The 13,513-nt window shown below is 43.3% G+C and overlaps 1 protein-coding gene across 1 annotated transcript in view; it reads right to left on the reverse strand.

Annotated features, from left to right (window-relative positions):
- The window catches only part of LOC147668715 (anoctamin-10-like), a gene marked incomplete at its 3' end in the record, with an annotated part of 165,332 nt that overhangs the window by 91,124 nt on the left and 60,695 nt on the right, over positions 1–13,513 (reverse strand). The window contains exons 4-6 of the mRNA XM_086948486.1: positions 6,622–6,756; positions 3,487–3,606; positions 432–1,001 (exon numbers count right to left, since the gene is read on the reverse strand). Of these exons, the coding sequence (XP_086804612.1) occupies positions 432–1,001; positions 3,487–3,606; positions 6,622–6,756 (825 nt within the window). The remainder of the gene's footprint in view (positions 1–431; positions 1,002–3,486; positions 3,607–6,621; positions 6,757–13,513) is intronic.

Consider the following 13,513-nt stretch of genomic DNA (forward strand, 5'->3'; position numbering starts at 1 on the left):
CAGCCGAGGTGAACACATACCCTAATATTAAAGAAACACCTAGCATCCTCTCACAGTGTAGAACCCAAACTCTTCGTTTCATAACCCTCCCAGTAAACATCCAGTTGCCTCCTGGCTCCATATAAACCCGTCTTCTTGTGCCTCAAGACAGTTAAACCAGAGCCCTTTCTGCAAATAAGTATGAATCTAGCCAGCTCCAACCCCGCTCAATTTAAAGAGAGCGGGTTGAAGCCCCCTCTGATCTTCTCACTGAAATAACCCAGGACTCCTTCCGAGCCAACATGGTAGAGCTCACCATTGCAACTAACAAAATAAGATCAGGCTATTCTTACCCACTCTCGTTTTTAAAGTAGAAGCAATACTCTGTTACAGACCTTGGTGTAAAATCACCCTCCTATTAATTTCCCGCAATACCATTCATCTCCACTTACCCCACTCAGTGAGAACGATGGCCACTCTCTTGTAGATCCCATTCAGCAGTTCAACATAGAGTGTGTGGGTAATGCTGGGAAGAAGAAGCCACACTGGGGCCAATACGCTCGAACTTGTCCCGTAAGAGCTCTGAGCCCAGCGTTCCCAGTATAGAAACAATACCATTCCATCAACAGCAAGTCCCAGGAATGCGCAGACAGTGGGAGTCGAAACCAGCAGCATCCGCATTTTACGCTTCCAGCTGGGGTAGTAGGGCTCTCGTCTTCCAGTAATGGGGTTTATCCCAAGCGGACCCCAGTACTGACCACGAGGCCCTTCAAATTGGCTCTTGAGTTGCAGGGTCCCCCATCTGTAGGCAGCAGCAGCACTGTGACGTTTCCAGAGCTCCAATGTCACTGTGGACCAAATGACGCTGAAGATGGCAAACACAATATGTCTGTCCAGGAAGTCCAAGGAGAAGACATAATAGGCGACTCCAAACAGGGCCATGGGGGTGAGGGATACACTGAAGAACCCAAGGAAACTGAAGTAGAAGGCGATGGAAACACCAAAGTATGCACAAACAGCATCTGAAAGCAGAAACATAATACTGTAAGTCAGAGGTCATCTTGAGCACCAAATGTGGACATTGTCTGCACAAGGGTCTCTGTGGGTGAATTTAAGCGCCCATGATTGACTTACCTGCGTCTGGAAGCACGCTCTTACAGGTGGATTTCAAATCTTTTGTCCATGCATAGCAAAATTTGATCGCCCTACCTTTTATTTGCGCACAGGGTGTACTCCCAATCGCTATCCCTCGAAAGTGGATTATTACACCCGTTGGTCACGTGCAGGGTTCACCTACACTTTGTTGCATCTTTTCAACGCGGGAGGCTATACTTCTAATTCAGTTCTCTCACCATATGCATGCTCACTGGCCAGACTGAGCTCATAGTCAACATGTGCACATGAAAAGGTCACCTGCAGTTTGGTTGTCACACATTGTGCGTGTTTAAAGCCTATATTTAAACTTGGGGTATTTTACGTGCACACTGTAGATACACATGGGTTGTAAAACCTATAGCAAGTGCACTTATACATGTTTTAGATTAACTCTGACTGAATATCTTGTGCATATGCACAGGCTCCACATATGCTTGGACTTTCACATCTTTCACATGTGTCCAGTTTAGACTGACACTTGACATGTATACACAGGCAACAAGTTCACTTGGAACAACACATTTGTCATGTGCATTGTACCTTTTCACCTGAATGTTACCACACAGGCAAAACCTTCAATTTGATTGCTATTCCCTGCATGCTGGGCCATCCAACTGGCATTTTCTCTCCCAAATTCTGCCGCAATGCCCGTGTGATGGTGTCTCTTCTCAGTCAAACCTTCACATATCTTTCTTTGACAAAGTTTATTTGGAGCATCGCAAATGGTTCATATTCCCTATTATGCGCAAACATAAATGTAGGCAATGTCGTCCAGGCTTGTTCTTCTTACAAATGTTACCTGATCATTTTGCCTGTTATTGTGTTGCGTCTTTTTTATGCCTCTCTCTAAAGACTAGGAGACTACACCAATCTTCTGAAATGAAAGATCAATTTTATCCTGTTCTCTTTTTATCAACTGCTTTTAACTTTTACATTGTATTTAACATATTCCATAAATTGATCATTTTACATATTATTGTACTTATATGATGTATTTTGAACTTGGATTGAATAAAGTAATTTGATCATGATGGCTAGACAATGCGCATGTGCACAGGTTCTAAGGTCTATTCTCGATTTTACTGCACATGCAAAGGCTGGATTTATGCTTGGATTGTGACATGCACGTGATAGGCCATACTCAATTTGGACTACCACATCTTTTACACAGGTACCTTCTACACTTACACATGGGTTTTACCACACATACACAGTTTACATCCAGAATTATTTGGCTGCCCCATTTTGTGCATGTGTACCTTCTAAACACACATTTTTCCGCACCGGCTGCCACTTTGAGACTACCGCATTTTTTGTAAGTACCTGGATTCTCACATCTATTGCATGTACACAGTCTACACCCTGCTTGGATTGCCACTTCTTGCCTGCGTGTAGTCCATATTTAATACAATGTAAGGAGATAAGCTACATGCTTGAAAAAGTATCAACAACTGCTAAGAGCGGATTCAAGTCTGTCATTTCAGAAATGGCCTGGCCTGGAAGTTCTGGCTTGTCTGCTCCTATTACAGCAGGACCAACACTGCTATGCATAGGGTTGCTCCCCTTCTATAAATGCCCCCAATTGGGCACGTAAATAAATGATGGACTAGAATAAAGCACAGCATGACTGCCAGTGACCGAAACGTATGGGTGCATTCCACCCAGTGACCTGCGCTGTTCTAGTGTGATGTTATAAGTACGATAGGTTTGCTCAAACCTTTGCCCCTTGCTTGCTGCGCATCAGAATTCAAGGTGCATCCCACTGATGAGGCCCAACAAGCCCGGAACCGGTCTGGACTTCCTAGTACTCCCGTTCAGATGGTGCGTTCATGGGGCGGGCGTGGAAGCTCCCTCTGGACGGTTCTACAGGACCAGGCCCAAGGCTGGGTTTCATTGGGTTGTTTTCCCTCTGGATGACAGAGTGGGCACAAATGACTGGATAGATCGGCCCTGGGTTGTTGCCAGTCTGGCTGATACATTTGCTAGCATTGCCATCACCTTTTGTTATTTTTATGGTATATCATGAAACTAAAATGCATAAGCATGAGCATAGGCTGTACCTCTACTTTCATTGTCATACTTTCTAGGTGTGCACTTCTCACTTATACTTCCATTCTATCTTCATGGGGAAGTATTGATCTATAACAAGTCTTCAGTGGTGTCTTAGAATATGTTGCTGTCTAGCAAAAAATCAATTTTAGAACCATCAGCATGTTATTAATTGTACAACCGTCAAGTTCAACTGCTCTTACAGGATCTAAAGGTTGTTCGGACCCATTAGAGCGCGGATTGTGTCTGTAATGTGAACAACAAGCCCCACCAATCAGACAAATCGATGCCACATTCGCTCACCAATGGGCTGGCTGTATAGATGTAACCCTTTATACCACTCCTGAGTGAGAGGCCGCAGCTGCTGTTCATCATGCACGGGGTAGAACTTCTTAATAATGCCACACTTCCGAAGACATCGAACTAATAAGGGTAGAAAAAGAAAGAGAAAAATGTTACAACAGTCCATGGGCAGAGATTGAATTTGTTCCTATGCTGAAAAACCTTTTATGAGTGACGGAGCTCGGTGCTCTTGAGGGTTAAGACTCTAGGCATTCCTGGCACTTGTATATTACTGACGCTTAAAGATATAGTTATCGCAAATATATGAGCTGTGAAAACTGGTTTTGGGTACAAATGGCATACAAGCAGAACAGGGTCCACTAATTACACTTTGGTGCTTAACAGGCAACAGGCTAGCTTTATCCAAGACTCCAAATAGAGAATCTTGCTGATGTCCAACTGGCTGCATAAATTGGCAATGCTAAAGGTAAGCTTGTAGGAGAAGGCAAAGTGGGTTCAGGATAGCCTCTTTCAGCACAGACAGGCCACTAGGAAGGCTATGGAAGTGGTGAAGCCATATGTAAGAGACTACTGTCTGATTCAGACGACAGCCAGGATCGCCCCATATTTATTATTTGTGCAGAATGTGTATGAACACAATTTACTGACTCGATTTAGGGTTGGGATGATACGTTAGTTTTTGGTTTTTTCCCTTAGGGCAATGCTCCCCTGAAGATATTTGTATTTTCCCGTGTGATAAACAATCGAATCAGACCTTATTGCACTTTGTTTTCATTTGTAATTATTATTTCCCTTGCACTAGAAATTGTGTATTGCCCCTGCTGAGCAGACACAAATTTACTAAGTGTAAAGCTGCCCTGCTCTTTCTACAGCAACTAAACGATCAAGATACCTGTTATTTGGTTGGCTGCTTCTTGAGGTGTATCCTACATGTGAGAAACGCAAATGTTATTACAAATGCCGTTTGCTCATTTACATCTGTACTATATGTCTAGGACTTTATGATCTTTAGCTGCAATTTTTTTATGTATTATATTCGTTTATATTTCAAGATTGGATTTTTAATTATGGTCTTTTGCTTGGTACGCATTTCCTTTTATTGATGTATTTTAAACATTTGAATATTTGAGTCTTTTATGATCATCTGTGAAATGATTGAATAAAGATTACCTGGCAAAGTGGGAGGTATGAGTCAAGTAGGAAGATAATATCACAAACAGCCTACATGAAATGGGTCTGTGCCAACATTTGAAGTGCTGCGGGTATACATCACTCCTGAGCGGACGCGTGACCATTAAAGACATGGATCTTAGCTTTGGAGACATTTATTTTTTAAATTGAATAATTGGTATCAAGCAAGTTATGAGGGTGTAGTGTAGAGCAGTGTTTATCCAGCCATAGCTCCATTTAGGTAATGTCCTTGCAGGTGTACAAACAAGAAATAAATATGGTGACAACCATCAAAATCTGTCTGTAGAGATAGAATAAAATGAAATCATTGCAGGAGTCCATCTACGCCATCACTTGAGCTTGAGTTAACTTTATAAGTCAAGAGGTTTGCAGGTGCAGGAAGATTTTCCAAAGGAGCGATAACTGAAAATCTGCTCTTTTGACTCCGTTGGTTTTAGGGTTGAAGCTGATGTTCGATTAAAAAATAACTACGAGGGTTTTTACCCATTGTAGAGGATCCGTGGAGGGCTCAGACAACCCGGACAATTAAACCAACTGCTGTGTCTCAAGGCCAGCACCTCCTATAATTAATACTTACGCTGTTGCCCCATTCAAAAACAAGTAACAATCCTTCATCCAGTGGTGGATCTGATCAAGGCATTCTGGGCACATGTGCTTATGTGGTGTTCTCCTAATCAATATAAACCTGTGTTTCATCACTATTTATTTGCAACACTTTACTTGCTACAGTCCAAGTAGATAAATCAGTGGGAGCATATAGATATTGAGCAGGGGGGCAGAAAAAAACCCTGAGGCACTCCAAACTACACTTTCTAAGAGAATGATACAGAGGGCCATCTTCCTATGTGGTGGGCTTCCAATTATGATTGAAAGGTCAAATCGCTTCATTTGTTATTCCAATAAAACCCTCAGCGTCACTCTTAAAATATGATCTTCTAGGGAGTAATTCTCTCAGGCCACAAAGTCATTCTGTTTCCCCTACATTTAGAGGGTGACCAGTTTCTGGGATTCAGTTTTGGACTTTATCTGATCTCCTTAAGAACAGGTAAATCTGCACTGCTATTGTGATTCCATGGCACACATCTGTAATACCAACCTGATGTAATGCAGAGCCAGGCATGAAAGTGGAGGATGCATCGCTGAGGATTTTTCAACTGTGGTAGGGAGCTTAATCTACACGCATTAGGGCACAATGAATTTGAGCTACTACACTGTAATTTATGGCATAACATGAATGATCTTGGCAGGCGGGCTGTTTGAGCAGCTTTCTGTTAAACTCAGACTTTCTTCTTCGCCCAGAAGAAAGACTACCCAGGAAAATACGTGTTGCGGTGAACAGGAGTCTAAAAAAGGCACTTACTCACCTTAAGCATCTTAAAGACAAACATCTGGAACTTTGGGGGACCACAGGACTAAAAAGTAGTCTGCCGCCATGTGAAACAGGCTCAGGATGCTATTTCAACAAGAGAGGCACTGATTTCAGGAAACAGAATGTGATGACAAGCATTCAAACACTAACAGACACCTGATGAGGATGCCAAGCAGACAATTTCTATATGAACAACCACCTTAGCACAAACCCTGAGGGAATCTACAATGAAAGCTCGGGAATCTCGAGTGTGTTTTTTTTCTGGCTCCTTGCACCTAGCACTCAGTGACTGCCTACACTCAGTAGCTCTCATTAAATGAATAGGAGTGTTTCATGTTGCTTAAGCAGAAAAAAAGATACAGAAGCATGAGCAGGAGGAAAAAGGGGAGGTGGGTCCAGGACATGCAAAAGGTTCCGTCCCTATGCACCTAGCTCTGATACATTGTTTGGAAATTGTGATAGGCACAGCCTGTTTCCTATCTAGGAGGCAATGAATGCCAGTGTGCAAGGGAAGGAGGGAATTCGACGTATTTCAAGTATAATTGGTGAAACAAAGAAAGAGACTGAAAGGTTACCGATTGGTTGTCCTGGGTAGAGTCTTAGCTTAGGATAGCCAGGTACATACTCTTCGTCCCGCACTCTGATGCTGTCCGCCTCATGTTTCACAAGGAACTGACGCTCTGCCAAGGTCAGGAACTCATCAGTGTTCTCTGTGGACACAAACTACTAGTATGTATTGCAAATCTTGAACATAGCATCAATGCCTAGACCAATAAATATATTTAATATTATCTATATACTATTCTTTTTCAAAAATGTTTTAAGAATATTCATGCAGTATACTCTTATTGTGACTTTAGAGTGCTATTAATACAGCACAATGGTACCCAATTTGTAAAATAAAATTATCCAAGTCTACAGGCCTCCTAAAACATGCCCATGTGGTTGTAGATTTTAGGGGGCGCCCGCTGATTTCACAAGCAAACCCCGCCAACAAACTTATCTGCAAATGGCCTATCTAAATTTGGTGGTGATACCTTGTTAGGGATGTCAATGTAATGCTGACTTGGCAATAGTTGTTGGCGGTGGTAAGTTCTTAATTACATGGGAGTAACCCAGGCAAATTTTCCATCCGCTATCCCATCCACAAGAGAAGAGCCCCACTGGCTGATGTCCCCATCCCTTACCACTTCAACTTATGTAACATATGTCGCAGAAGCTTCAGGCCTGTGAGAGCCCCTCATACTGCTGGCTAGGAGCCATCGACCTTTGCTTCTTGAGTCTCAAGAGTGGTTGAAAATTAATGTTACTGGAACTGAGTTACAACAGTGAGAGATGGAAAAGGAAAAAGCTAAGCGCAACAGTCATTTATTAGAGCGGCATGGTGTGCAAAATTCTTCCATCAAGTGGTTGGCTTCTGATGGCATCTTGCATTTTTCAAAAGTGAATAATGTGTCATGTCTTGAATAAATTAGATGTTAACCGAAAGCCTAAAGACCTGGTAGTTTGTTTTAATCCAACAAATATAATAATGAACGCAAATGTTACCAAATTTCTGATTCTTGCGAAAAAGTAGATGGAAGCCAGTGATTTGAGCATAGTAAAACTTGAAGTTACTGATAGCTAGAGAAGAATTCTGAATTGCACATGAGAATTTGCACATAAGTAATGAACTCGTAACTGTATATTACTATCATTTTAAGACTTGACCTGTTGATTTGCAATAATGTATTAACAAAATTAGTGTATATAATGTATACTCTATTATCTGTGGTGGAAATTGTTGAGCTAAGGGGTCTGGTGGATTTTGGATTTATAGCTCTGTTTTTATGGTCGTGTATTGATGAATCTTTCTTTTTTTAATTGTAAGATTTTAATTAATCATACAATAAAGAATTATTATAATTATTACTAAAGGCCTCACACCTCAATGCCGCACTATACGAGTGGACTAAACCGAATATTTAGCTATGTATACAACTCTCTCATAATCTATTACCATTCAATATCACAGCAGCATAGGGTATGTCCTGTATTGCTCTATAATAGATATAAACTTTGAAACTACTGTTTTGTAGTCCATGATGTACATCAATTAGTTTGCATGGTCTTTGTCCAATAAAAGACACTCTCATTCCAAAATTTAGAATTTGTTTGTCCCACATTGTAAAAAGACATCTGGTAACGAAGAAAAAACGTTTGCATATTATATCACTGAAATCACCAGTGGGTTACCTTGCAATCAGTACTGTCTTCAAATAAGCTGATATTGAGCAGATAACAAACAAATAAGAAACACAAGCATTGGCAAAGCCAATAGGTATCACCTAAGCAAGAGCTATTGGCTTTGCCAATGTGTTTTATCCATTGCTGTACACCAGCATGGCAAAAATATTGTGGCGAAGAGTAGAGCGGCATAGAGTGAAGTGTTGTTGAGTGTCATAAAGTGGCATAGAGTGGAGTGTCAAGAAGTAGAGAGGAGAGTTTTAGAGAGGTGTGTTGTAGAGTGGAGTGGAGTCAAGTGGAGGGGAGTAAACTGGAGAGGTGTAGAGTGGAGTGATGTAGAGGGGCATAGAGTGAAGGGGTGTTGAGTAGAGGGCATACAGTGTTGTGAAACATAGTGGAATAGAGTGTGGTTGAGTGGAGTAGAGGAGCGTAGAGTGGACAGATGTAGCATGGAATAGCATGGAGTGGGGTAAAGTGTTGTAAAATGTCATCGAATGTAGTGGCGTAGGGTGAAGTAGAGTGGAGTGGCATACAGCATCGTGGTGTAGAGTGTAGTGGCATAGAGTGAAGTACAGTGGCGTAGAGTGGAGTGGCGTTGAGTAGAATGTTATAGAGTGTCGTAGAGTGGTGTGGTGTAGATTGGAGTGGCTTAGAGTAGCATGGCGTAGAGTGTCATAGAGTAGAGTTTTGCAGAATGGAGTAGAGTGTCATGGAGGGCCTTAGAGTGTCGTTGAGTGTTGTATCCATTATATAGTGGATCGGCACAGAGTGTCATGAGGTAGAGAATGGAATGGAGTATAGTGGAGTTTTGTGACGTGGAGTGGAGTGGAGTGGAGCAGAGAGGCGTAGAGTGCAGTGGAATGTCATAGAGTGAAGTGGCGTTGAGCAGAATGTTATAGAGTGTCGTAGAGTGGTATGGTGTAGATTGGAGTGGCTTAAAGTAGCATGGTGTAGAGTGTCATAGAGTAGTGTTTTGCAGAATGGAGTAGAGTGTCATGGAGGGCCTTAGAGTGTCGTTGAGTGTTGTATCCATTATATAGTGGATCGGCACAGAGTGTCATGAGGTAGAGAATGGAATGGAGTATAGTGGAGTTTTGTGGCGTGGAGTGTCGTGGAGTGGAGTGGAGCAGAGAGGCGTAGAGTGCAGTGGAATGTCGTAGAGTGGAGTGGAGTAGAGTGCCATAGATTGGATTATCATAACAGGGAGTGGCACAGAGACGAAGAGTGGACTAGCATAGAGTAAAGTGTCATAGACTGGGCTGGCGTAGAATGGAGTGGGGTGGCGTAGAGTGGAGTGGCATAGAATGGAGTAACGTGGAGCAGAGCGTCACAGAATGTCATAGAATGGAGTGGCGTAGAGTGGTGAGGCGTAGAGTGGAGTGGCATAGAGTGGAGTGTTGTAGAGTAGAGTGTTGTAGAATGGAGTAGAGTGTGGTGGAGGGCTGTAGGGTGTAAAGGAGGATCATAGAGTGCCACGGAGTGGAATGTCTAGAGTAGACTGTCATAGGGTGAGGCAGAGTGTGGCAGAGTGTCATGGAGGGCCATAAAGAGGAGGGTCGTAGAGTGCCATAAAGTGGAGTGTGTACAGTGGAATAGAGTGACCTAGATTGAAGTGGCGCAGCATGTCCTAGAGTGCCATGGGGTGGATCGGCATAGAGTGTTGTAGAGTGGAATGGAGTATAGTTTCACAGAATGCAGTTTCATGGAGTGGAGTGGTGTAAAGTGAAATGGCGTAGACTGGTGTAGAGTCTCATAGAGTGTTGTAGAGTGGAGTGGTGTGGAATAGAGTGCCAAAGATTGGAAAATCGTAGTGTGGAGTGGCACAGAGTAGAGGGCATAGAGTGGAGTAGCGTGGAGTAGAGTGAAGTGTCATAGAGTGGAGTGGCACAGACTGACGTAGAGTGGAGTGGCGGAGAGTGGAGTAGAGTGTTGTAGAATGGAGTGGCGTAGAGTGGATTGGCAGAGAGTGGCTTCGCATTCAAGAGAATGTTGTAGAGTAGAGTGTTATGGAGGGTTGTAGAGTTTCATGGAGGGTGATAAGAGTGTCATTGAGTGGGGTGTAATGGCTTAGAATAGAGTAGAGTTGCATAGAGTGGAGTGGCGCAGAGTGTTGTAGTGTGAGTGGCACAGAGTGTTGTATCAAAGAGTGGGGAGAATAGTGTGGAGGGGCAGAGAGTGGAGGGACATTGAGTGGAGTGGAGTAAAGTGGAGTGTCATAGAGTGTTGTAGAATAGAGTGTTGTAGAGTGAAGTGTAGAGGCATAAACTGGGAAACAGTGGAGTAAGACAGCATAGAGTGGCATGGAGCAAAGTGGAGTAGAGTGCCACTGAGTGGAGTGAAGTAGATTGAAGGGATAGAGTGGTGTAACACAGAGAATAGTAAAGTGTCATAGGGCCTTGTACAGTGGAGTGCCATAGAGTGGAGTGGAGGGGAGAGCTGCAGAGTGGATTAGAGAAGAGTGACGTAGCAAAGAGTGGAATAAAGTGTCATGGAGTGGTGTTGTGAGGAGCGGTGTAGTGTCATATAGATAGCCTTTGCCTTCACACTGTGTTAAGTTAGCATGAGCTTATTAGAAGTGTAAACGCCATTTTACCTTTCTGCTGCTTCTGCACACGGCACATATTGTTATTAGAGCTTTGAGCCTAGTAGAATATTTAGCTTCACACAAGAATAATATGTTTTCTTATTGTATCAGCTTTGCTTGGTAAGCTATGTCTGAACAGTGAGTGTCGAGGCCTTCAAGGTTATTTCAACACAGTGGTTGTTTTGAGGTCTGATCTGCGCATGTTCTAGACATAACACATATGCAGCTGCGGCCAACTCTGGCTTTAGGCGCGTTTAATAATGCACTGCGCAGAGCATGCACACACACTTGATGAATATTCGCATGCAGAGAGCTGGTGGAAGATGATGTGATCCCTTTCCACTAGGATCAGAGGTATGGGGCCGCCCTTCTAAAACCCAAAGAGACCTTCTTTAGATATAATATAATATACTAGCAAGGGAGGGTAAGACTTAGGTGCCATTTAGCTTTCTTCCCTTTAGCATTTTAACATGCTTTCTCCCTTTGTATTTTATGGACTAGCAACTATGCTGATAACCTTGTTGCTTATAATATGTTTGCTTGTATTAGCTAAGATACTGCGCCTGAGAACACGGCATTAGAAATAAACATTTCAAACTTGCGCGTGTCTTCATTTACTCCTCGTTTTGGATTGGTATGTTAGTATAACGAAAGACTGTTCATGTGTTCCACGTTACCTGAGGTGTTCTAAGTCCATGTTCTGGGTTGTCTAATCATTGGGGGTATGGAAGAACCAATGAGACACTGATTGCTAGTCTGGTGGGGGATTTTGGATACTGAGGTGAGTTTTGGTACACCCTAATTCACTGAGGTTTTAAGTCTCTATGCACAGTTCTGTGTAAGAGCAGAATTCCTGCGACAGTAGAGTGGCGTAGAGTGGCGTGGAGTGGCATAGAGTGTTATGGTGAGTCATAGAGTGGAAACTTCATAGAGAGGAGTAGAGTGAGGTACAGTGTCTTGGAGGGTCTAAGCGCAGAGGGTCGTAGAGTGCCATAGAGTGGAGTGGCATTGAGTGGCCTAGAGTGAAGAAGCATAGCAAGTCATAGAGTGGATTGGCATACAGTGTCACAGAGTGGAATGGCGAAGTGTGGAGTCGGGTAGAGTGGAGTAGAGTGGAATGTAGTATATTTCACAGAGTTGAGTGGAGTGCCGTAGAGTGGAGTAGATAGACGTGGTGTAGTGTGGAGTGGTGCAGACAGGAGTAGTGTCATAGAGTGTGGTATAGTGGAGTGGAGTGGAATAGAGTGTTGCAGAGTGGATTATCGTAGTGTGGCATAAAGTAGAGGGCACAGAGTGGAGTAACGTAGACCGGAGTGGCGTAGAGTGGAGTGAGTGGAGTGGAGTGTCTTAGAGTGAAGTACAGTGTCACAGAGTGGCGTGGCGTAGAGTGAAGGGGCATAGAGTTGTGGCGTGGAGTGGAGTAGAGTGACATAAAGTGGAGTAGAGAGGCGTAGAGTCGAGTGGCACAGAGTTGAGTAGAGTGTCATGGAGTATAGTGACGTAGAGTTGAGGAGCGTAGATTGGTGTAGAATAGAGTGGAGTAAAGTTGAGTGCTGTAGAGTGGAGTGAAATAGCACAGAGTGGAGTTGTGTGGAGTTTTGTAGAGTGGTGTAGAGTAGCATAGAGTGGAGTGCCGTAGAGTGGAGTGTCATAGAGTGGAATGTCATAGAGTGGACTGTTATAGAGAGGAGTAGAGTGTGGTAGAGTGTCTTGGGGGGTCATAGCGCAGAGGGTTGTTGAGTGCAACAGAGAGGAGTGGCATAGAGCGGCCTAGATTGAAGTGGTGTAGCGTGTCATAGAGTAACTAAGTGTGTAGTGTAATGGAGTGGAGTGCCATAGAGTGGAATGTAGTATAGTGCCATAGAGTTGAGTATAGTGTAGTAGAGAGAGGTGTGGAGTGCCGTTGAGTGGAGTAGTGGCATAGAGTGTTGTAGAGTGGGGTAGAATAGAGTGTTGCAGCATGGAGTAGTGTGAAGCAGAAGAACATTACATGCATCTCATCATCATAGCTTAAACCACACACAGGGCATGTTGCAAGATCTTAATTTTGAACACCATTTGCGTGTGAATGATCGTAGAGGAAGAGATCTATATGGAAAACGTAAAACAGGCTCCTTATTTGAGGCGGGTATATAAGATCTAAAAACATCTCATATTCTGGGAATGGTTTAGAATCTAAAAACATGTCAGTCAAAGACCAGCTGGGGCTGATAGCTAAAAATCTTTTGTTTATGTAAGTCCAGCAGTGAGCATTTATCATCTTAAGATCGTTTTTGTGAATCACAGTTGGATCGTCCCAGTAGCTCTGCATGCCATGGAGTAGAGGGTTGTAGAGAGGAATGGAGTATTGTGTCACAGAGTGGAGTTTTGAGGAGTGGAGCGTCATAGAGTGGAGTTTTGTAGAGAGGAGTAGACTGGACTACAGAGTAGTAGGTTAGAGTGTCATAAAGTGGCATAGTGTGGAGTAGCGTAGAGTGGAGTAGTGCCATAGAATGTTGTGAAGTGTAATAGAGTGCCTTATAGTGGATTATCTTAGAGTGGCGTGGAACAGAGTAGCGTGCATAGAATGGAGTAGAGTAGAGTGGAGTGATGCAGAGCAGAGTTACGTAGAGCGGCATAGAGTGGAGTGGAGTAGTGTTGTGTGTTAGAGTGGAGAA

This window comes from Lissotriton vulgaris, unplaced genomic scaffold (assembly GCF_964263255.1).
Source record: "Lissotriton vulgaris unplaced genomic scaffold, aLisVul1.2 SCAFFOLD_1144, whole genome shotgun sequence".
Taxonomy (NCBI): Eukaryota; Metazoa; Chordata; class Amphibia; order Caudata; family Salamandridae; genus Lissotriton; species Lissotriton vulgaris.